The 25,118-nt window shown below is 45.0% G+C and overlaps 1 protein-coding gene across 1 annotated transcript in view; it reads right to left on the minus strand.

Annotated features, from left to right (window-relative positions):
* LOC144681057 (inositol-trisphosphate 3-kinase B-like) overlaps positions 1 to 25,118 on the minus strand; it is a 145,799-nt gene that overhangs the window by 23,251 nt on the left and 97,430 nt on the right. Inside the window, exons 2-4 of the mRNA XM_078542752.1 lie at positions 24,327 to 24,426; positions 3,187 to 3,400; positions 1,592 to 1,796 (exon numbers count right to left, since the gene is read on the minus strand). Coding sequence (XP_078398878.1) covers positions 1,592 to 1,796; positions 3,187 to 3,400; positions 24,327 to 24,426 — 519 coding nt within the window. The remainder of the gene's footprint in view (positions 1 to 1,591; positions 1,797 to 3,186; positions 3,401 to 24,326; positions 24,427 to 25,118) is intronic.

A 25,118-nucleotide genomic window follows, 5' to 3' on the forward strand; every position in this document is an offset into this window, starting at 1 on the left:
TCATCAATGACCTTCCTTCCATCGTAAGGTCAGAAGTAGGGATGTTCACTGATGATTGCACAATGTTCGCAACTCCTCAGATACTGAAGTAGTCCATGTCCAAATACAGCAAGACCTGGACAATATCCAGGCTTGGGCTGAGAAGTGCCGGGTAACATTTGCGCCACACAAGTGCCAGGCAAAGACCATCTCCAACAAGAGAGAATCTAACCAGCGCCCCTTGATGTTCAATGGCATTACCATCGCTGAATCCTCCACTATCAACATCCAGGGGGTTACTATCGAACAGACACTGAGCTGGACTAAACATATAAATACTGTGGCTACAAGAGCAGTTCAGAGGCTAGGAATCCTGCGATGAGTAACTCACTTCTTGACTCCCCAAAGCCTGTCCACCATCTACAAGGTACAAGTCAGGAGTGTGATGGAATACTCTCCATTTGCCTGGATGAGTGCAGCTCCCACAACACTCAAGAAGCTTGACACCATCCAGGACAAAGCAGTCCCGCTTGATTGGCACCACATCCACAAACATTCACTCCCTCCACCACCAACGCACAGCGGCAGCAGTGTGTACCATCTACAAGGTGCACTGTAGGAATTTACCAAGGCTCCTTAGACAGCACATTCCAAACCCACAGCCACTACCATCTAGAAGGTCAAGGGCAGCAGATAGATGGGAACACCATCATCTGGAAGATCACTCACCATCCTGACTTGGAAATATATCACCGTTCCTTCACTGTCGCTGGGTCAAAATCCAGGAACTCCCACCCCACCCCCCCCGCCCTAACAGCACTGTGGGTGTACCCACACCACATGGACTGCAGCGGTTCAAGAGCAGTTCTCAAAGGCAACTAGGGATGGGCAATAAACGCTGACTTAGTCAGCGATGCCCACATCCCGTGAATGAATGAATAAAAAAATTTGCCACAGGTGACGCATGAAAGAGGGGAGGTGGGCCTGAAGGGATTGTTGGCCGGCAGCCTCACTGGGAGAGGAGAGCACTGCTCCAGCAGAGAGAGAGCAAGAGGACAACTCAAGGGTTTAGATGACATGTTTAAGTAGTAGGCCCAGAGCAGTCAGGGACATCGGTGTAGAGGGCTAAAGCCTCCACAGGAATTGGTGTGACCGTGGATGGTCCACTTTCTGAGCAGTTATGCCGACAGGTGCCTGAGCTGATGAGACAGTAAGGGTGGGAGGGGTGGGGCCCTGTGAGGCTGATAAGCCTGCACCCCTCTCTGAAAATGGCCGCTTATTGAGGCCTTAAGAGCCCTGATTGCCTGCCTATCTTCAGCAGGCAGCTTCCTGATTCCACTGACAGCCCACCGCTGGGAATCGTAGCCAGAGGTGGGTCCACATTGGGGTGCTGTGTCGATGGGGTTTTCCCTGACTTTCCCGGCCCCCATCCCACAGCCCACATCCAGCATCCAAACCCGTCTCCAAGGAGCCTGGAAAATCATCACCCCACCGCCCCTCCCCCGGCCCTCCATTATCTCTGTTCCTCGCTTCATAGATGCTGCCTGAGCTGCTGAAGATTTGCAATGTTTTCAATTTTTAGACATGTTCGAGCCATTTCTGGCTCACTCACCTTGACCCCTTCGATCCTGAAGCCTAGTGTGGCTGTGGAGCTGATGGTTTCCCTCCACTGCATGTATCGCGGCTTGGTGACTGCCCGCTGGGACTTCTCCTCTTCTGTCGGTGCCTCAGGATCCACCTCCACCATCTTCAGGTACATGTCCCTCCTCAGGCTGGGCTTCTTCCTCGCTTTGGTCAACTCCTCTTCCAGGTATGTCCTGTGAAGACAGCAATTGGCAAGATGAGCGCGGGCCAGTGGACAGGACAGCAAGGGGAGGAAGGAAATTTTATATTTTCCCCTTCCCTCCCCCTCCCCTGTCCCTCTCTTCCCTCCCCCTCCCCTGTCCCTCTCTTCCCTCCCCCTCCCCTGTCCCTCTCTTCCCTCCCCTCCCCTGTCCCTCTCTTCCCTCCCCCTGTCCCTCTCTTCCCCCTCCCCCCCCCCCCTCCCCCTTCCGCTGGCCCTCTCTTCCCTCCTCCTCCCCGGCCCTCTCTTCCCTCCTCCTCCCCGGCCCTCTCTTCCCCCCCTCCCCGTCCCTCTCTTCCTTCCCCCTCCCCTGTCCCTCTCTTCCTTCCCCCTCCCCTGTCCCTCTCTTCCTTCCCCCTCCCCTGTCCCTCTCTTCCCTCCCCCTCCCCTGTCCCTCTCTTCCCTCCCCCTCCCCTGGCCCTCTCTTCCTCCCCCTCCCCTGGCCCTCTCTTCCTTCCCCCTCCCCTGGCCCTCTCTTCCTCCCCCTCCCCTGGCCCTCTCTTCCTCCCCCTCCCCTGGCCCTCTCTTCCTCCCCCCTCCCCTGGCCCTCTCTTCCTCCCCCCTCCCCTGGCCCTCTCTTCCTCCCCCCTCCCCTGGCCCTCTCTTCCCGCCCCCCTCCCCTGTCCCTCTCTTCCCATCTCTCCTTCCCCCCCTCCCCCTACCTTCCCCCATCCCCACTTCCCCCCTTACCTCCCTCCCTTACCCACTTCCCCCCTCCCTTGCCCCTCACCCCTCCCTTCCCCCTTCCCCCCTTATCCTCCCTTACCCCCCCTTACCCACACCCCTCACCCTCCCCCTCCCCCTTCTCTTGCCCCCTCCCCCTCCCTTCTCCCCTGCCCACCCTCCCTTATCCCCACCCCCTCTCCCTTCCGTGCCCCTACCCCTCCCTTCCTTTATTTCTGCAGGTACTGGCCAATAATCCCAGTCTTATGATGGTCAAGTCTGGCTGAAGCTTCAACCTCCTGCCTGCACCTCCCCCACCAGTCACAGAACGTGTCAATCCTCACAACGCTCCACCCTCCCACACTCATTGGGAATCGAACACCCGATTGGATGATTCTTGTCTCTCAGCCCAACAGCTGTCCTTTCCCAATATTATTTAAAGCGTTCAAAGAAAATTAAAATACAATTGGTTTTTAATGCCCCCATCACTTTCTCCTGAGTTTGCTCACTGCAGCGTCTGGGAGGTTAATCTACAATTCCTGGGGAGCCCAGGTCAATCCTACTTTTAAGGGATCTGGCGCTAAAGTGGGTGAATAGAGTTGACGTACAGATTGGCCACGATCTAATTGAATGGTGGGATCTAGCCCAAGATCTGAATGGGCCTCCTCCTCTTCCCAACGTTGAGGAGCCAGGCAACTCACCTCACTCCAATTTTGCAGTCCATGACGCATGGCAGGTCAAACTCTGCCAGTAGGTCGTCCATCTGGTTGTACCTCTCGCCATCCTTCTCCACTTCGCCATGGTAAGCCGGCACATAGGGGCGCAGCGCATCACCCATCAGGCGGTCCAGGCAGCGCTGCTCACACTCGCAGTACTTCTTCAAGATTTTGCCGTTCGCTCCGGCCTTGAAGCTACCTGTGTTGGAGAAGGCACAGACAGAGATTAGAAACAGTGTGGCTTCCCCAGGCCATCCGCTCACTGCCTCCCTGCATCCCCCACCCCACCCCACCCCCAACCTGGCTGATTTCAATCTCCTAATTCTTGCTCTTTACCTTCTTTCAGCCAATTCCCAACCCACCTCCAGGTTTTGTTCACGAGAATGATCCCAGGAATGAAAGGCTTAACATATGAGAAACGTTTGAGGACTCTGGGTCTATACTCGATGGAGTTTAGAAGGATGAGGGGGGATCTGATTGACACTTACAGAATACTGAAAGGCCTGGATAGAGTGGACGTGGGGAAGGTGTTTCCATTAGTAGGAGAGACTAGGACCTGAGGGCACAGCCTCAGAGTAAAGGGAAGACCTTTTAGAACAGAGATGAGGAGAAACTTCTTTAGCCAGAGAGTGGTGAATCTATGGAATTCATTGCCACAGAAGGCTGTGGAGGCCAGGTCACTGAGTGTATTTAAGACCAAGATAGATAGGTTCTTGATTGGTAAGGGGATCAAAGGTTATGGGGAGAAGGCGGGAGAATGGGGTTGAAAAACTTATCAGCCATGATTGAATTGCGGAGCAGACTTGATGGGCCGAATGGCCTAATTTCTGCTCCTATGTCTTATGGTCTTATGCTCTTTATCCATGTCCCACTGTGTAGCAGCCTTTTGTGTGTCACTCTGTCAAAGACGTTCCACAGGTTCAGGTGCACTGCTTCATACAGATTTGGATGCTACCCGAACAGTTTTGGTCTCCTTATTTTTTTTATTATTCTTTCGTGGGATGTGGGTGTCGCTGGCAAGAGCAGCACTTGTCACCCATCCCTAATTGCCCTTGAACTGAGCGACTTACCAAACCGTTTCAGAGGGCAGTTAAGAGTGAACCACATTGCTGTGGGCCTGGAGATACATGTAGGCTAGACCAGGGAAGGATGGTAGATTTCCTTCCCTAAAGGACATATGTGAACCACGTGGGTCTTTATGACAATTGATGATAGTTTCAGGGTCACAATTGCTGAGACAAGTTTGCTATTGCGCCACATTTATTAACTGAACTTAAAATCCAGCAGCTCCTGTGGTGGGATTTGAATCTATGTCCCCAGAGTTTAGCATGGGAAGTGGACTACTAGTCCAATGGCATTACCACTATATCACCATCTCGCCTTATCTATACTTGCCTTAAGGGGAGTGCAGCAAAGGTTCACAGATTAAATACTGGGGTGAGAGGGTTGTCTCACGTGGAGAGTTTGAATAAGATGGGTCTATATTTACTGGACTTTAGAAGAATGAGGCGTGATCTCATTGAACTGTGTAACATTTGTCATGGACAGAATGTAGCTGCTCGCTTCCTGCCCATAATTTGTACAGAACGAGGTCTGCTTTTCCTTACCATTGGAGTGTGTATTCCAATTCAATAGGTCATCAGCAAGCTTTCATGAGTTTAAATTAAAGGTGATTTATTTCCACACACATGCATAATTAACATAACTATGCACACAATCACACACACACAATATCACACACACAAGGATTAGACACAGATAAAGATAGTCCATGTTTACAGATTACAGTTACTTCAGGCTCTGATTCATGATTTCCGGTCTCCCACATGGCAGGCCTGTGATCGCCATTCCTTCACCGTCACAGGGTCAAAACCCTGGAACTCCCTTCCTAAGAGCATGGTTGGTGTACCTACCCCACTTGGGCTGCAGCGGCTCAAGAAGGCAGCTCACCACCGCCTTCTCAAGGGCAACTAGGGTTGGGCAATAAATGCTGGCCCGGCCAGCGAAGCCCACATCCCGTGAATGAATATTAAATAAAGAATATATTTCTTGATGGATTTGGTGATTTAAAGTTGAAGTGAGGGTCTTGCAAAACAAAGGGTTCACAACAAGGGTTGTAAGGTTTCTCATAGTCGAATATCTAAGAGGTTGGTTCTCAGGTGAATTTAGAAACTGGAACAGGCTAAGTACTTTGGCTGCTTGATGACTTGCAGCTAGTTTCAGAGCCTGGTCCTCACACTGGCTGACGAGTGGCAGTTCTGATGGATCTGCTGGGCCCCGGGATAATAAGGGTGCATTCCCTGAAACCAGCTTCATTATTATCATTAGTGAGGCCCACGCAGTTTAGTTTGGATGGGGGAGACCATTGTGATACAATGGGAAGTTGATAATGGCCATTGAGTTTCGGTCTTCCCTTTTGCCCAGTATGAAACATAGAGGCGGGCAGTCTGGAAACGTCATAATCTTTAGCTGTTGACCCATCCTTAAACAATGAAATGTGTGAATTTCGCAAATGGTCCTCCCCATGTCCATGTTTAATTAGGTATTCGCCAGAGACTTAATACTGTCTGTAGTCCAAATGCCAAAGGTCATATGATTTGTGGCAGCCATCTTAACAGCTTGTTTGTATCCAATTTTTAAAAATATGACCTGAAAGGGGTCAGCCATTTCAGACTGAGATGAGGAGAATTTCTTCACTCAGAAGGTGTGAATCTTTGGATTTCTTTACCGCAGAGAGCTGTGGAGGCTCAGGGCAGAATTTTGCCGTTGGCGAGCAGGGGGTGGGACCTGCTCGCCAACGTGTAAAATGACGCGGGATGTCGTTGGACGGAACCCCGGACGACATCCCGCCCCATTTAAATTTTCAGGAAGGCGGACCCGCAGCAAAATCGGATGCGTGGCCCGCCCGCGTAAAATGGCGGCGGGGCCTGCTTCACTGGCAGGGGTCAGCTCCCCGCCCGCCGGAGATTGGGTTGGGCCCACCCACCCGACAGGCAGAAAATTCTGCCCTCGGTGTTTGACTATATTCAAGGTTGTGATTGATACATTTTTGGATATGAAGGGGATCAAAGGATATGTGGATAGGGCAGGAGTTGAAAAAGAAGATCTCAAGACTATAATAAGGTCAGGAGCTTATTGGCCCTGGCGAAACCCAAACCAAGTATTGGTGAGCAAGCTATTGCTGGATAAGTGGTGTTTGACAGCATTGTTCACGACGCCTTCCATCACTTTGCTGATGATCGAGAGTAGACTGATGGGGCTGGTTTGGATTTGTCCAGCTTTTTGTGGGCAGAACATACCTGGGCAATTTTCCACCTTGTATGGTAGATGCCAGTGTTGTAGCTGTACTGAAACAGTGCATAAATGTCATTTTAATTAATGTTCAGTTTTGACCACAGGTTAAAACAGAGTGGAGAGCCTGAGTACATTTTGGAAAACTCACTGACAGTAATTTCCCCCTCTCATTATCCTCTCTTCTCTGGTGATAGATATCTCAGTGAATTTGCCGCACACATTCTCCATCAGAGGATTACAGCATGGGAAACCATTGGGATAAAGATTGCATTCTTCAATTCAAAATGTTACACTGTCCCTTTAACTGATTCAGACGACAAACACCAGATTCAATCTGGGCCCTTACGTCATTTTTTTTTAAAAAAATGATTTGCACTTTTATTGTAAGAGGTTGTTTTGGATACATTTGCAATGGAAATCCTGATCACGAGAGTGTTCACTGAGGCGATACAAGTTCTTAACTCACTCTGGTGAAAAACAATAAGGTGGGGGCTGAGAGGGAAGTGATTAACAAATATTCAAGGCCAGTCACACCTCGTTGAAGATAGAGATCACATTGTGGGTGTGCAGATATCTAGTATGTTTCTGTCAAATCACTTCCATGCTATTGTAACAGAGACATTCACCCGGTCCTTGTAGCCCCAAGGTTTGAATTTTTACTAATGCATTCTGCCTTCAGCTGCTGGTATTGCAGAGAACATCTAGTTCAGGTAACAGTATCAAAAGCTAGTAAACCCCCTGAGACTGAAGAACCCTCCTGTCTTAGCTCAGAATCACAGGCTTTTCATAAAACTAATCTGACAGGTTCAGATGGCTTGGAGAAATGAGACAGGAACAATGGCGTAGAATGGGATAATGTGTAGGATGGGATAATGTGTAGGATGGGATAATGTGTAGGATGGGATAATGTGTAGAATGGGATAATGTGTAGGATGGGATAATGTGTAGAATGGGATAATGTATAGGATGGGATAATATGTAGAATGGGATAATATGCAGAATGGGATAATGTGTAGGATGGGATAATGTGTAGAATGGGATAATGTATAGGATGGGATAATGTGTAGGATGGGATAATGTGTTGAATGGCATAATGTGTAGGATGGGATAATGTGTAGGATGGGATAATGTGTTGAATGGGATAATGTGTAGGATGGGATAATGTGTAGAATGGGATAATGTGTAGGATGGGATAATGTGTTGAATGGGATAATGTGTTGAATGGGATAATGTATAGAATGGGGTGGGATAATGTGTGGGATGAGATAATGTATAGAATGGGATGGGATAATGTGTAGGATGGGATAATGTATAGGATGGGATAGAATAATGTGTAGGATGGGATAATGTATAGGATGGGATAGAATAATGTGTAGGATGGGATCATGTCTAGGATGGGATAATGTGTAGGATGGGATAATGTATAGGATGGGATAGAATAATGTGTAGGATGGGATAATGTATAGGATGGGATAGAATAATGTGTAGGATGGGATCATGTCTAGGATGGGATAATGTGTAGGATAGGATAATTGTCAAAAAGACAAGAAATTGTAACATTTCTATTCTGGTAATAACCCTGGCATATTTTCTTCTGTACTGGAAGTCAGGCTATAATTAGAATAAGAGCTCGAGTGATGGCAAGGTTCTAAAGTCAGCAGTAAGAAGTTGTCTTAATGTGTTAATGAACCATGAGGAACTTCAATCAGAGTTTTACACAAATCAACAACAGGAGTGTTTTTGAGTTATTGTAGTTCAAAGGGGAATGGATATACGCAGGTTGTAAAAAGCGTAAGTAAAGTAAAGATAGGGTATGCGTGTTATTACAAGTATAAGAGCTGAAGTAAAGAATAGGCCAAATCAATTCTGGGAAGAAGGAATTTCTGAAGAACCTGGTTGAGATAATAGACGATGTCGCCGTCTTCTGCTCGGATCCCCTGTCGGTGCGCAGACTGATCCACAACTGCAACCAGTTCGAACTGGCCTCGGGAGCCAAGTTAAATCATGGGAAGAGTGAGGCCATGCTCTTTGAGAACTGGGCTGAGCGATCCTTTGTCCCCTTCACTGTCAGGGCTGAGGGCCTGAAGGTGCTGGGGATATGGTTCGGAGGGACCGGGGCATGCGTTAGAAACTGGAAGGAGCGAGTGTCTATGGTGAAAACAAAACTGGGCATGTGAGAGCGACGCTCCCTCTCCATTGCGGGTAAGAACCTGGTCATCAGGAGTGAGGCACTCTAGCTGTTGCTGTACGTGGTGCAGGTCTGGCCCATTCCAGACTCCTGCGCGATGGCGATCACCCGAGCCATCTTTCGCTTTATCTGGAGGTCGAAAATGGATCGTGCCCACAAGGACACGATGTACAAGCCTTTAGATAAAAGGGGAAAAAACGTGCCCAATATCGCCCTCATACTGATGGCCACCTTTGTGTGTGGCTGCATCAAGCGGTGTGTAGACCCTCAGTACGCAAACACCAAGTGTCACTACGTGCTGAGGTTCTACCTGTCCCCGGTGTTGCGAAGGATGGGTCTGGCCACGCTGCCGCGGAACGCTCCAAGTAGTTGGACCGTGCCGTACCACCTGTCCCTCGTGGAAAAATTTATGCAGAGAAACACCTTTGACCACAAGTCCATCAGGCAGTGGTCAGCATGTAACGTCTTAGAGGCCCTGCGGGAAAAGGAGAGGGTGGATCCTGAGGGATGGTTCCCCGAGCAGACTGTCAAAGTCATTTGGCAGAATGCCTCATCGCCAGAACTTTCCAACAAGCACCAAGACGTAGCTTGGCTGGTGGTGAGAAAGGCCCTCCCCGTCAGATCCTTCCAACATGCCAGGAGTCTCACCCCCTCGGCACGTTGCCCTCGAGGTGGCTGTGGTGGGGAAGAGACCGTTGTTCACCTCCTTGTAGATTGTGCCTTTGCAAAGAAGGTCTGGAGAGAGATGCAGTGGTTTCTGTCGAGGTTCATCCCGAGCAGTTCTGTGACACAGGACTCTAGGCTCTACGGGCTGTTCCCAGGGACACACACCGAGACAAACATCAACTGCAGCTGGAGGATCATCAACTCGGTGAAAGACGCTCTTTGGTCTGCCTGAAACTTATTGATCTTCCAGCGCAAAGAGTTGTCCCCGACCGAGTGTTGCAGACTGGCACATTCCAAAGTCCAGGACTACGTGCTGAGGGACGCACTAAAGCTTGGGGCAGCCGCCGCAAAGGCGCAATGGGGAAAGGTCGCTGTCTAAGACCTTTCTGCCACAGTGCACCGAGGGGCTGGGAATTGTTGAGAGCCCCTCGGGCTGCACAGCTCAAAATGAATGTATGCAGTGTATACGAATTGTATTATAAATGTATTGAAGCACCTCAGAGAGCAACATGATGTATGTTGATAACTCCAATACCTTTTGTCTGATTGTCTGCATTGACCAGATTGAAATGATTGTAATATTCATTGATTGTATTGATGCACCTTGTGATCCATGTGTAAAAGTTGAATCTGATTGTACTTTTGTGATGGTGATTTTGAAATGTTTTGGAATGTTCTTCAGATATTTTATGGATAAAGTATATTTTGCAAAAATAAAATCAAAGGGAAGGAACACATTTAAGACCATAAGACAAAGAGCAGAAGTAGTCCATTCAGACTACTGCTCCGCCATTCAATGAGATCATGGCTGATCTGATAATCCTCAATTCCACTTTCCTGTTTTTACCTCATAACCCTTGATTCTCTTACTGATTAAAAATCTGTCTATCTCAGCCTTGAATATACTTAATGACCCAGCCTCTTCAGCCCTCTGTGGTAAAGAATTCCACAGATTAACAACCCTTGAGAGAAGAAATTCTCCCTCATCTCTGTTTTAAATGGGCACCCCCTTACTCTGAGATGCCATCTGGTCCTACACACACCCACAAGAGGAAAGAACCTCACAGCATCTACCTTGTAAAGCCCCCTAAGAATCTTATATGTTTCAATAAGGTCACCTCTCATTCTTCTAAACTCCAATGAATACAGGCCCAACCTACTCAACCTCTCCTCATAAGGAAATCCCTCCATATCCGGGATCAACCTAGTGAACCTTCTTTGGACTGCCTCCAATGCCAGTATATCTTTCCTTAGATAAGGGGACCAAAACTGTTTACAGTGTTCTAGGTGTGGTCTAACTAGTGCCTTGTATAGTTTTAGCAAGACTTCCCTACTTTTATACTCCATTCCCTATGAAATAAAGGCCAACATTCCATTTGCCTTACCAATTACCTGCTGACCCATGTATGTTAGCTTTTTGGGATTCATGCACGAGGACCCCCAGATCCCTCTGTGCTGCAGCTTTCTTCAGTCTTTCTCCATTTAAGTAATATTCAGCTCCTCTATTCTTCTTGCCAAAGTTCATAACTTCACATGTTTCCGTTTTAGATTCCATCTGCCATGTTTTTGCCCACTCACTTAACCTGTCTATATCCCTCTGCAGACTCTTTGTGCCATCCTCACCATTTGCCTTCCCACCTATTTTTGTGACATCCGCAAACTTGGCGATAGTACATTCACTTCCCTCCTCCCAAGTCATTAATATATATGTAAATAATTGTGGCCCCAGCACTGATCCCTGTGGCACTCCACTAGTTACAGGTTGCCATCCTGAAAATCCCCCCCTTATCCCAACTCTCTGTTTTCTATTAGTTAGCCAATCCTCTATCCATGCTAATATACTACCCCCAACACCATGGGCCCTTATCTTATTAAGTAGCCTTATGTGTGGTATCTTATTGAACGCCTTTTGGAAATCCAAATATATCACATCTACTGGTTCCCTTTTATCTATCCTGCTTATTACCTCCTCAAAGGATTCCAATAAATTTGTCAGGCATGATTTCCCCTTCATGAAGCCATGCTGACTCTGCTTGATTAGATTATGTATTTCTAAATGCTCTGCTATTACATCCTTTATAATAGGTGGCAACATTTTCCCAATGACAGATGTTAAGCTAACCTGTTAGCTGTTTGTTGTTTCCATTTTTGAATACATTGGCAGTTTTCCAATCCTCTGGGACTTTTCCAAAATTTAAGGATTCTTGGGAGTTTACTACCAGCGCATCCATTATCTCTGCAGTTATTTCCTTTAATATCCTAAGATGCAACCCATCAGGTCCAGGTGACTTATTGACCTTTAGCCCTATTAGTTTCCCTAGTACTTTTTCTCTAATGATAGTTATTGTATTTATTTCCTTCCCCTCCTTTTGCCCCTTGATTATTTAGTATTTTTGGAACGCTATTAGTGTCTTCTACCGTGAAGACTGATGCAAAGTATTTATTCAATTCCTCTGCCATTTCCTGTTTCCCCATTATTATTTCCCTAGTCTCATTCTCTAAGGGGCCTATATTTACTTTGTTCCTTTGGTCTCTCTCTTCCTTTTTATATATTTAAAGAAGCTCTTACTGTCTGTTTTTATATTACTTGCTAGTTTACCCTCAAAGTTTATTTTCTCCCTCTTTATTATTTTTTTGTTCATCTGTTGGTTTTTGAATCTTTCCCAATCCTCTGGCTTACCACTAATCTTTACCACATTGTATGTTTTTTCTTTCACTTTCACACAATTCTTAACTTCCTTGGTTAACTATGATTGGTTTATCCCCTTCCTACAATCCCCCTTCCTCACTGGGATATATCTTTGTTATGAGTCATGAACTATTTTCTTAAAGGTCTGCCATTGTTCATCAAGCGTCTTTTCTGCTAAACTCCTTTCCCAGTCCACTCCAGCCAACTCTGCCTTCATTCCTTTGTAATTGCCCTTATTTAAGTTTAGCACAGATGTTTCCGACCCAAGTTCCTCACTCTCAAACTGAATGCTAAATTCCACCATATTATGGTCACTGATTCCTAGGGGATCTTTTACTCTGAGATAATTTATTAAACCTGCCTCATTATACAATACCAGATCCAAAAAAGCCTGATCCCTGGTTGGATCCACAACATATTGTTCTAGGCAACTGTCCCGAATACACTCTATGAACTCTTGCTTGTGTCTACCTCTGCCAATTTGATTTTCCCAATCTACATGAGGATTAAAGTCACCCATGATTAATGTACTGCCTTTTTTGCATGCCCTCATTATCTCCTGATTTATTCTCTGTCTTACAACATAGCTACTGTTAGGGGGCCTATAGACTAATCCCACCAGTGTCTCCTCCCCCTTGTTATCTCTTACCTCCACCTATATGGATTCCAGGAAATACTGAAGCCTATGTGAGGGCATAGCTGCTATCTCCCAGAAGACAACAGGGTAGCTTGTCAGAACTCCCAGAAGACAGTGTGAACAAGGCCAGACCTGAAGCCACAGTTGCTGTCAGCCACAGAGGACACCCCAAGGAAAAAAGGCACTGTATGGTAAAAATTACTGGAATTCTATAGATTTTAAAATCTATAAGGATAGTTGCTGAACAGAAAAGGGGAAGGTTAGCTCTGAGGGTAGTTAGGTTAAGACCATAAGACGTGGGAGCAGAAGTAGGCCATTCGGCCCATCGAGTCTGCTCCACCATTCAATGGCTGACCTGATAATCCTCAACTCTACTTTCCTGCCTTTTCCCCATAACCCTTGATTCCCTCACTGATTGAAAATCTGTCTATCTCAGCCTTGAATATACTTAACGACCCAGCCTCTACAGCCCTCTGTGGTAAAGAATTCCTGCAGGAATTCACCAAGGCTCCTTTGACAGCACTTTCCAAACCCACAATCACTACCATCTAGAAGGAGAAGGGCAGCAGATAAATGGGAACACCACCACCTGGAAGTACCCCTCCAAGTCACTCACTATCCTGACTTGGAAATATATCGCCGTTCCTTCGCTGTCGCTGGGTCAAAATCCTGCAACTCCCTTCCTAACAGCACTGTGGGTGTACCTACAGCACATGGACTGCAGCGGTTCAAGAAGGCAGCTCACTGCCACCTTCTCAAGGGCAACTAGGGATGGGCAATAAATGCTGGCCCAGCCAGTGAAGCCCACATCCCGTGAATGAATAAAAAAAGCTATACAAATTGCAAAAACCATTTTGGCAGCTGTTTCAAGCTTCCTCTGGAGCTCGGCATTTACCATCCACCATGCCATAACATAACTGGGGGCTCTTTGCGGGATATTGAAAGAATAATTGCTTGATTGGCTTGGAATTGGTGAATTTAAAGACAACGAGGGTGAGGAGTATACTAACTAGGAGTATTGTGAGATTTCAAAGTGGGAGACAGCAATATGGCTTTGGCAGTTGCTAAGGCTTGTCTGGGAGTTGAAGTTATAACCTTGGTTGGTTTGCAAAAGGTAACCAAAGCTAAGTTGATGGAATTGGAAGCTAAGTTACAATTAGGGTTACCTGCAGGGGTAAGGAAATCAGACATATTTGAAGGAATAGCACAGCAGTTGAAATGAGAAGGAATATCCGACAGACCGAGATCTCCAAGGGGTGTGTCATTGGAATGAGCTCAAATTCAGCTGCAAATGAGAAAGATTGAATTGGAGGAAAAGGAAAGGGAACGAGCATTTCAAAGGGAACAGGTGGAAATGCAGGAGAGAAGTAAGGCAAGGGCATGAGAAGAAAAAAACAGGAAAGGGAATTAGAAATGCCAATGTTAGAAAAGGAGGAAAGAGAGAGACAGAGAATTCCAGCTTAAAATGCAGGCAGTTAAGAAAGAGACACCAGTAGGTGAGGAAGGACTTATTTCCAGACCAGAACCCAGTGGGGAGATGTTTAAATTTGTACAAACTCATCCAAAGTTTGAAGAAAGAGATGTTGAAGCATTCTTTAGCTCATTTGAGAAGATAGCTAAACAGATGAAATGGCCAAAAGAAATTTGGACATTGCTTTTACAGTCTAGGTTGATGGGTGGAGCTAATGAGGTATATGCATTGCTGTCAGAGGGAATGTCTGGGGAATATGATGCAGTGAAGAAGGCTAGTTTGAGTGCCGATGAGTAGGTTCCAGAGGCACACAGACAGCAATTTCGAAATGTGAGTAAACATCCTGCACAAACTCATGTTGAGTTTGAAAGAGTCAAACAAAGTAATTTTGACAGGTGGATCAGGCCATTAAAAATAGAAAGAACCTATGAAACCCTTGGAGATATAATTCTTTGGGAAGAATTTAAAGATTCACTTCCTTCAGTAGCAAGAGCCCATGTGGAGGAACAAAGGGTTATAAAACTGCTAGGCAGGCAGCAGAGATAGCAGATGATTATGAGCTGGTCCATAAATCAAAACCTTTTTTTCTACACCCTTTTAAATATGAGAAGGATAGAAAATGGGAAGGTGAGAGGAAGGCAGATAGTCAAGGAAGAGAAGGAGCAGCTGGAGATTCTAAGGAGATTTCACCTCAGGCTAGGAGGGAGGGTGTTGAAAGTGGAAGAGATGTAAGAAAGCGTAAACGTTTTCATTGTAATAAGATTAGCCATACAAAGTCAATGTGCTGGGGCTACATGGGAAAACTTTTGGATCAGTAGGGACTACGAAAGTTACTGTAAAGTCAGGGGCTTTAGAACAAGACAAACTGGTAGGATTTGTTCAAGCAGAAAAGAAAGCACAAGTATTAGCCAACGGTGTGAAAATGGGTTCACAGCCTGTTCAAAGGAATGTTGAAAGGCAGGTTGCAGACATGTTTAAAGATTCATCTGTGAGGGAAAAGTCTTTTCATGTGCATAAGGTGGAGTTGGCAAAGATATACAAATTTTAAGGGACACAGGGGTGAGTCAACCCTTGATGTTATGGGATGGTGATATTTGTTGTTCAGAGGGTTTGCAGGAAAGGGAAGGGGAATTAATGGAGAAACAAAAAGTATTCCATTGTGTAAGGTGGATTTGAACAGCATCTTGAAAACAGGTGAAGTGATTGTAGTAGTAGCGGAGAAATTGCCTATTTCAGGCGTTCAATTTATCTTGGGAAATGATGTAGCTGGGTCACAGGTATTGGCGATGCCCACAGTAATTGAACAGCCTGTGGAAAAGCAATGCATAGAAGTGTTGCAGGAGGAACGTCCTGGTTTGTTTCCAGACTGTACGGTAACACGATCATAGGCTTATAAATTGAGATGGGTGGAGGAGGGGTCTAGAGGACAGGGCAAAGAGACCGAGGTGCAATTAGCTGATATTATCTTTGATAAGATTGTTCAGGAAGAGAGAATGGAGGAGAACGAAACTGAAGTGTTTAGCTCAGGGAATTTGATTGAGTTACAGCAAAAAGATCCAAAAATAAAGTGGTTGTACCAAACAGCTTCCTCAGAAACAGAGGCAAAGTGTATTTCAGAATGTTATTACCTCAAGGATAATATATTAATGAGAAAGTGGAGACCTTCTCATGTTCCGGTGGATGAGAAGATCACGTAATAATACCATCTGGATGCAGGAAGGAAATTCTTAGAGTAGCTCATGAAGTTCCAGTAGGGAGGTATTTAGGAATAAAGAAAACCCAGGCTAAAATACAGAAACAGTTTTAGTGGCCTGGACTGCATAAAGATGTAGTCAGGTTCTGTCGAACATGTCACACGTGTCAGATGATTGGAATTCCTCAAGCAGTAATAAAACCTGCACCTTTAATCCCTATTCCAGTATTTGAGGAACCTTTTACTAGTGTCCTAATTGATTGTGTAGTACCCCTACCTTAGACAAAAAAGTGGAAATCAGTATTTGCTGACAATCATGGATATATCCACTAGATTCCTGGAAACAATACCATTGAGAAATATCACAACCTAAAGGATTGTAGAAGAATTGACCAAATTCTTTACCAGATATGGTTTGCCAAAAGAAATACAGTAGGATCAGGGTTCAAATTTCATGTCACAGTTGTTTAGGGAAATCATGACCAGCCTAGGAATAAAGCAGTTTAAATCGTCAGCTTATTATCCTGAATCTCAAGGGGCCTTAGAGAGGTGGCATTAAACTCTAAAGATTATGATGAGGTCATATAGTCAGGATTACACGCACGGCTGGAATAGAGGAATTCCGTTCTTATTATTCGCTATTAGAGATGCACCTAATGAGTCAACGGTCATGAAGTGAGGGCCACTCAAACTAATTCAGGGGAAGTTAGTGGTTAAGAATTCAGAACCATGGACTATGTATCAAAGTTCAGAGAAAGATTGAACAGGGCCTGTGAATTAGCTAAAGAACATTTTTTTTAAAAAGCAGGTGATGAAGACAGAAGCAGATAGGAAGGCAAAGGCTTTGTAGCTGCGGAAAAAGTGATAGTTTTGTCGCCAGTGTCAGGCAAACCATTAAAAGCCAGGTCCAGTGGACCTTACCGAATTGAAAAGCAATTAAGTGAAGTGAATTATTTAGTAAGAACTCCAGATAGAAGAGAAACCCAGAGGGTATGTCAAATAAATATGCTCAAAAAGTACTTCGATAGGGAGGATAACAAAAAAAGTATCAGTAGTGATGAATCAGGAAAAGGAAGTAGGGACGGAAGATTCTGAAATGGACTTTCCTCGAATTCAATTGGACAATGAGGAAGTGCTTAAGAATTTGAATGAAATACTGAGGTACCTTCCAGATAAGAATCAAAGTGACTTGAGAGAGCTATTGCAGTCACATAAAACTATCTGTGAGGATAAATTGGGAAAAACAAAGGTAGCTGTACACGTTGTAGATGTGGGGAATTCTGTTCCAACCATGCAATATCCTTATAGGTTGAATGCAGTAAATTTATCACAAGTGAAAAAATAAATTGAATTTATGCTCAAGGATGACATTATCGAGTTGAGTTACAGGAATTGGAGTTCACCTATTGTGATGGTACTGAAGCCGGATGGAACACGAAGACTGTGTGTGGATTATCGAAAAGTGAATGCAGTGACGAAAGCAGATTCATATTCTATTCCACATTTGGAAGATTGCATTGACAAAGTGGGACAATCAAAGCTCATTACAAAGATTGACTTGCTGAAAGGATATTGGCAAGTAGCTCTATTGGAAAGGGTGAAAGAGCTTCCAGCTTTTGTAACGCCAGGTGGGCTCTATCAGTTCAAAGTTATGCCGATTGGTATGAAAAATGCACCAGCGACCTTCCAGAGACTAACAAATAAGGTTATTGCTGGACTGAGTCACTGTATTGTGCACATTGCTGATCTGGTAGTATTCAGTCAAACATGGGAGGATCACTTAAAGCACCTGAGAGAACTAATCGATTGTCTACAAGAAGCTAATTTGGTGGTGAACTTGGCTAAGAGTGGATTTGTGAAAGCACAAGCCACATATTTGGGCCATACTGTCGGACATGGTAAGATGGCCCCATGGGATGTAAAAGTAAAGGCGACTGACGAGTTCCCAGTGCCTTCAACAAAAAGGGAAGTTTTACAATTTCTGGTTTTTACAGAAATTCGTCCAAATTTTAGCAGCTTGGTTGCTCCATTAATAGAACTCTTAAAAAAGGACAAAAAGTTCAACCGGACATCAGAGTGCCAAAATGCATTCAAAAATCTGAAAACTGTGTTGACAACAGCACCAGTTTGAGTGACGCTGAATTATACCGACCAGTTTAAATTGGCTATCGATGCAAGTGAGGTGGGTGTTGGTGCTGCATTGTTGCAGGAAGATGACGCAGGTATCAAAAAGTCTGTGGGATATTTCTCAAAGAAGTTAAATATTCATTAACAAAATTACTCCACCATTGAGAAGGAAACACTAAGTTTGGTGCTGGCATTACAACATTTTTGAAATTTATGTTGCCACCAATTCATCAGAAACAATTAAGATTTTTGTAAAGGTTTCGAAATAGGAATGCGGGACTGTTTAGATGGAGTTTATTGTTACAACCATTTAGCTTGCAAGCTATACATGTGGCTGGTTGTGAAAACCTAACTGTGGATGCATTAGCAAGGATTTAAGGCATAAGGAAGATTGGACATGTGAAACCTGGGAAAAAAGGCTGAAGTGGACTCCACTTTTACTGAAACCTTGGGTGTATTATCATGATAATGCATGCATCTTATAATGTAATAGTTTATTGTATAGAGATAAGTAACAAGTAATAGGAAAGCGGTTAAGAAAATGAAACCATCTTTTTGAATTATGAAGGTTCAATTTCTAAATAAAAAGGGGGAGGTGTCAAGAAAACAAGAAATTGTAACATTTCTCTTCTGGTAATAACCCTGGCATATTTTCTTATGTACTGGAAGTCAGGCTATAATTAGATTAAGAGTTCGAGTGATGGCAAGGGTCTAAAGTCAACAGTAAGAAGTTGTTTTAATATGTTAATGAACCAAGAGGAACTTCAGTCAGAGTTTTACACAAAGCAATAACAGGAGTGTTTTTGAATTGAGTTGTTGTAGTTCAAAGGGGGATGGATATATGCAGGTTGCAAAAGGTGTAAGAAAGGTAAAGATAGGGTAAGTTTGTTATTACAAGTATAAGAGCTAAAGTAAAAAAATAGTCCTAATCAATTTTGGGAAGAAAGCATTTCTGAAGAGACCGGTTGAGATAATAGAGAGATCAAAGGGAAGGAATGCATTTAAGGAAATATTGAAGCCTATGTGAGGGGATATTTGCCAAGATCTCCCAGAAGACAGCAGGGTCTGAACTCCCAGAAGACAGTGTGAACAAGGTCAGGCCAGAAGACACAGTTGCTGTCAGCCTCAGAGGACACTCCAAGGAGAAAAGGCACTGTGTGGTAAAAATTACAGGAGCTCTATAGATTTTAAAATCTAGAAGGATAGTTGCAGGAACAGTAAAGGGGAAGGTTAGCTCTGAGGGTAGTTAAGTTAAGATCTTGTGGAACTGTTTTAAAGTAATGTTTACTGTGTGAAGCCATTCTTGTGTTTAAATGTAATTGTGGTTTGTTTTTCCCCTTCATTCTTTTAATAAATGTTTACTTTACTATAAAATCATCACAAGTAGTTGGGGAAATCAGTTCCTGATTTCAAAACTGCTCCCCATACTATACAAATTGCAAAAACCGTTTTGGCAGCTGTTTCAAGTTTCCCTCTGGGATTTGAGCAGCTCACCATTTATCATCTGCCGTGTCATAACATAATGTGTAGGATGGGATAATGTATAGGATGGAATAATGTGTAGGATGGGTAATTAGTAGGATGGGATAAAAGTATAGGATGGGGTCATGTTTAGAATGGCATAATAGTGTATGATGGGATAATTATATGATGGGTAAATTGAGTAGGACGAGATAATGAATAGGATGGGAAAATGTGTAGGATGGGATAATGTATAGGATGAGTAGAGTGGGATAATATATAGGATGGGAAAATGGCATAGGATGGGAAAATGTGTAGGGTGGGGAAATGTGTATTGTAAAGAAAATATCACTTTTTCCAATATTACTGTAGGATACTGTGAAGCAGGCTTGGGGGAGTTGTGCATATGTTTGTGTGTGTGTGACTAATTTAATTAAACTGAAGACTATCAGACTGCAAGGTTTAAACCATCAAAGGATTAGGTGTAAACACAGGCTTTTTTAAAGTGCAGGTGAACAGGTAGATAGGGCATGAGTAGGAACTTGCATTAGGAGATAAATGAGGAGTTGAAGTTTTTAGCTGTTGAATTTCAAAGAGAAAAAAGGAAGTTTTACAACTGGAAAAGGTCATAGATGAATAAAACAAAGTTATTAAGTTTGTTTTTCCCGAAAGTAGTAGCCAAAAAGACAACATGAAAGGTTTTTTATATTCTGGAAAAGGTAATTTCCAAAGAAAGTTAGGAACAATGGGTTTAGGATAAAAGAGAAAAAACATATTTAAGGAAAGAGCGAAAGCTACATGAGGCATGTGGCCACGTGTTCTTGAAGGGTGTGCCATGCAAGAACAGACCGGGGAAGTAAGCAGCCTCTAGCCACCCCAGGGAAGTGCCTGTTTCGTCCAGAAAGCAAGGTTTTGTTACAAGCCTTGGATTTTCACTGTCGAGTGAGAAGCAGAGAGAAGCCTGTGAAATACTTCCCCTGTTACAACTGTGGGTGCCTTGTTACTGGATTTTTATAGACTAAGGGCAGAATTTTGCCCTTGATGGGCGGGTGGGCCCCACCGACTCGGCGGTGGGTGGGCAGCCGATTGCCGCCGCCAAAACCGGCCCTGCCGTCATTTTACATTGGCCCGCCCAGCGGGCTACCCGGTGGGAAGCGCTATGCGCCTCCTGTGCGGGCGGGGGGGATTCCCCAACTATCAGAGTGCGCTCCTTCACGCATGCGCACGAAGGAGTGCACATCTCCCTGAGACTAAGTGCTGCCTCAGGGAGAGCGCTGAAAGTTTTTGAAAGTTTAAAAATAGAAAAATAAAAAAAATTACTAACATGTCCCCTCATGTGACAATGTCACACGAGATGGGACATGTTAATAAATATCACAGAAATTTTATTAAAGTCTTTTAAAACAGACATGAAACCTCATCCCGCCGGTGGATGAGGTTTCATGTTATTTCTAGTTCCCGCCGGAGCTCCTGGCCTGTTCACCAACCTTAAGGTTGGACGGGCAGGTCCTTTAATTGTTTTAATTATCCTGTCAATGGCTTCAATTGGCCATTGACAGGTTGGCGGGCGGACAGCTGATCGCGCTGTCCGCCCGCCTTCCTGAATATTTAAATGGGGCGGGATGACGTCGGGGGTTCCTCCTGATCTCATCCCGCCTCATTTTCCCCTCGGTGAGTGGGCCCCACCCCCAGCTCACTGACGGAAAAATTCTGCCCTAAGAATCTAAAGGGACTGTTGCCTGTAAAGGGGTGTTTATTTGTGAGTCTAGCTAAATACAGATCTTTTGGGGAAAGGTAAGACTAAATTTAACTGCGTAGCTGTATATTGTGTGTTTAAGTTTTTTTTCTTTTGTTAGTAAATGATTTAATTTAATATTTAAAATCTCCAAAGGTGGTGGTGGAATCTTTACTTCTGGCTTCAGTGCACATTACTTGTCACAATAGATACCAATTGCAAATTGTTGTGATAGCTTGACCAAATTTCCCTTTGGGATTTGGTCAGCCCAGAAATTATCACTCGCCATATCATAACAGTAGGGTGGGGAAAGGTGTAGGGTGGGGAAAGGTGTAGGGTGGGGAAAGGTGTAGGGTGGGGAAAGGTGTAGGGTGGGGAAAGGTGTAGGGTCAGATAATGTGTAGGGTAGGGAAGTGTGTAGGGTAGGGAAGTGTGTAGGGTAGGGAAGTGTGTAGGGTAGGGAAGTGTGTAGGTTGAGATAATGTGTAGGTTGAGATAATGTGTAGGTTGAGATAATGTGTAGGTTGAGATAATGTGTAAGGTGGGGGAATGTGTAAGGTGAGGAAATGTGTAGGGTGGGGAAATGTGCAGAGTGGGGAAATGTGCAGGGAGGGGAAATGTGCAGGGAGGGAACGGGTTCAGGGTGGGGAAATGTGTAGGGTGGGGAAATGTGTAGGTTGGGGAAATGTGTAGGGTGGGGAAATGTGCAGGGGTGGGAAATGTGCAGGGGTGGAAAATGTGCAGGGGTGGGGAAATGTGCAGGGGTGGGGAAATGTGCAGGGGTGGGGAAATGTGCAGGGGTGGGGAAATGTGCAGGGGTGGGGAAATGTGCAGGCTGGGGAAATGTGTAGGGTAGGATACAGTGTAGGGTGGGGAAAGGTGTAGGGTCAGATAATATGTAGGTTAGGGAAATGGTTTGGGTGGGATAATGTGTGTAGGGTAGGGAAATGTGTAGGGTGAGATCATCTGCAGGGTCAGGAAAGTGTAGGGTGGGATAATCTGTAGGGTGGGGCAATGTGTAGGGGGGGAAATGTGTAGTATAAGATGATGTGTAAGGTAGGGAATTGTGTAGGGTGAGATAATCTGTAGGGTGTGGAAAAGTGTAAGGTGGGATAATGTGTAGGGTGGAGGAGTGTATAAAGTGGGGAAATGGGTTGGATAGGATGATGTGTAGGGTGGTATAATGTGCAGGGTAGGATATTCTGTAAGGTGCGGAAAAGTATAGGGTGGGATAATCTGTAGGGTAGGGGGAATGTGCAGGGTTGGGAAATGTATAGGGTGCGGAAAAGGGTTGGGTGGGATAATGTGTAGGGTGGGAAATGTGTAGTGTGGGGAAATGTATAGGGTGCGGAAAAGGGTTGGGTGGGATAATGTGTAGGGTGGGATAATGTATTGGGTGAAATAATCTGTAGGGTGGGATATTGTGTAGGGTGAGGAAATGTGTAGGTTGGGATAATATGTAGGGTGGGATAATGTGTAGGGTGGGATAATGTGTAGGGTGGGGAAATGTGTAGGGAGGGGAAATGTGTCGGGTGGGGAAATGTGTCGGGTGGGGAAATGTGTCGGGTGGGGAAATGTGTCGGGTGGGGAAATGTGTCGGGTGGGGAAATGTGTCGGGTGGGATAATGAGTAGGGTGGGATAATGAGTAGGGTGGGGAAATGTGAAGTGTGGGAGAATCAATGCTTGTCTCTGAGTTAAACAGTACCAGTTGGTTCAACAATTGGGGAATATATATGACCTCAGAAATTCCAAGCTAGTGCGTGAGAAACATTTCCAAGCTTCTTGTTCCTATTGCTGATCTATTGGCCATGCCCTTGTGTGGTCCTTTGCTCACCCCTAAGATATGATTGGGATAATGTGTAGGATCAAATAAAATGTAGGGTAAGATAATGTGTAGGGTGGGGAACATGTAGGATGCATACTGTGTAGGGTGGGATAATGTGTCAGGTGGGGAAATGTGTATGTTAGGATATAGTGTAGAGTGGGGAAATGTGTAGGGTCATGTAATGTGTAGGGTGGGATAATGCATTGAGTGGGGAAATGTGTAAGGTGGTGAAATGTGTAGGATGGGATAATGTGCAGAGTGAGATAATGTGTAGGGTGGGATAATCTGTAAGGTGCAGAAAAGTGTACAGTGGGAAAATAGGTTGCATGGGATAACTTTTTTTTAATTCATTCATGGGACGTGGACGTCAGCATTTATTGCCCATCCTTAATTGCATTTAAGAGTCAGCCACATCACTGTGGGCCTGCAGTCATATGTAGGCCAGACCAGGTAAGGACAGCAGATTTCCTTCCCTAAAGGGCATTAGTGAACCAGATGGGTTTTTACAACAGTCGAAAATGGTTGTCATTAGATTTTTAATTCCAGATTTTTACTGAATTCAAACTCCACCATCTGCCATGGCAGGATTTGAACCCAGGTCCCCAGAGCAGTACCCTGAAATACTAGGCTACCTCCTCCCCTGTTAATGTGTAGGGTGGGGAAATGTGTAGGGTGGGGAAATGTGTAGGGTGGGGAAATGTGTAGGGTGGGGAAAGGTGTAGGGTGGGGAAAGGTGTAGGGTGGGATATAGTGTAGGGTGGGGAAAGGTGTAGGGTGGGGAATGTGTAGGGTGGGGAAATGTGTAGAGTGGGACAATATGTAGGGTGCAGAAATGTGCAGGGTGGGATAATCTGTAAGGTGAGAAAATGTGTAGGGTGGGGAAATGCATAGGGTGGGAGAATCAATGCTTGTCTTTGAGTTCAACAGTACCATTTGGTTCAACAATTAGGGAATATATGCGACCTCAGAAGCTCTGAGCTGGTGTGTGAGAAACATTTCCAAGCTTCTTGTTCCTATTGCTGATCCATTGGCCACGCCCTTGTGTGGTCCTTTGCTGGCCCCTAAGATATGATTGCAGCTGCAAGACTCACCACTTGAGAGTTAAACATTATCTAATGGGGAGTCGTGAGACAAATAAATCAAAAACTGTAGGTGGGTGAACAGGATGAAACAGTGAACTTCCTTAATGGGTCATCGAGTAGTTTCAGGATGTCTATGAATCAGATCCCTAATGAGTGCAAAATGCATTGTTAGATCCTGTTAGCAGAGTGACCCCCAAATGGAATCCCAGAGTGTGCATGCCCTGGGAGCAGTAACATGTACAGTGCCGGAACCTACCAGCGTGTCCCGCTAGCTGTATCCATGGATACCGTTTCTTAAAGGACATTACAAAGGGTGACCAGTGCACCATGTTCTTGATCTTCCTCCAGGATTTACTCTGAAACAAAGAGCGAGAGAGGAGGTTAGTAAAGACACATAGCTACCAGACTGGTAACCCACACCCTGTAACACAGTGACTGGCACCAGACACACTCCCACTGCTAATAATGACCCACTGTTATGACCAATACAGTTGGTAAAGCAGAGTTACTTTAAAATTCCAGAGACAAACTTTAAACAACTGTCATAACCAATAATTTTAAGTGTTTTGTTTGAGATGCGACTCTAAACTCAGGAATCAGACCACTAGTTCTCGAGGTTTTACATTAAACGAAATGAAGCTGTTTATTAATTTACACAGGTTAAAATATATATACACATGGCTACAAATTACTAACATAACTTATTCCCAAACTAATCTCCATTAAGGCCACAGCAACAGGCCAGGATTTTCCCGTCGGCGAGCAGGAGGTGGGGCCCGCTCACCGACGCGTAGAATGACGCGCGGTGACATCGGGCGGAACTCCCTGTGTCACCGCGCCCCATTTAAATTTTCAGGAAGGCGGGGGCTCAGCAGAATCAGCTGTGTGCCCGCCGACCTGTCAATGACCAATTGAGGCCATTGACAGAGTCATTTAAGTAATTAAAGGACCTGCCCGTCCAACCTTAAGTTTGGCAGACAGGCCAGGAGCCCCGCCGGGCATTAGAAAAAGCATGAAACCTCATCCATGGGTGGGATGAGGTTTCATG

The sequence above is a fragment of the Cetorhinus maximus genome, chromosome 5, assembly GCF_964194155.1.
Source record: "Cetorhinus maximus chromosome 5, sCetMax3.hap1.1, whole genome shotgun sequence".
Classification (NCBI taxonomy): domain Eukaryota; kingdom Metazoa; phylum Chordata; class Chondrichthyes; order Lamniformes; family Cetorhinidae; genus Cetorhinus; species Cetorhinus maximus.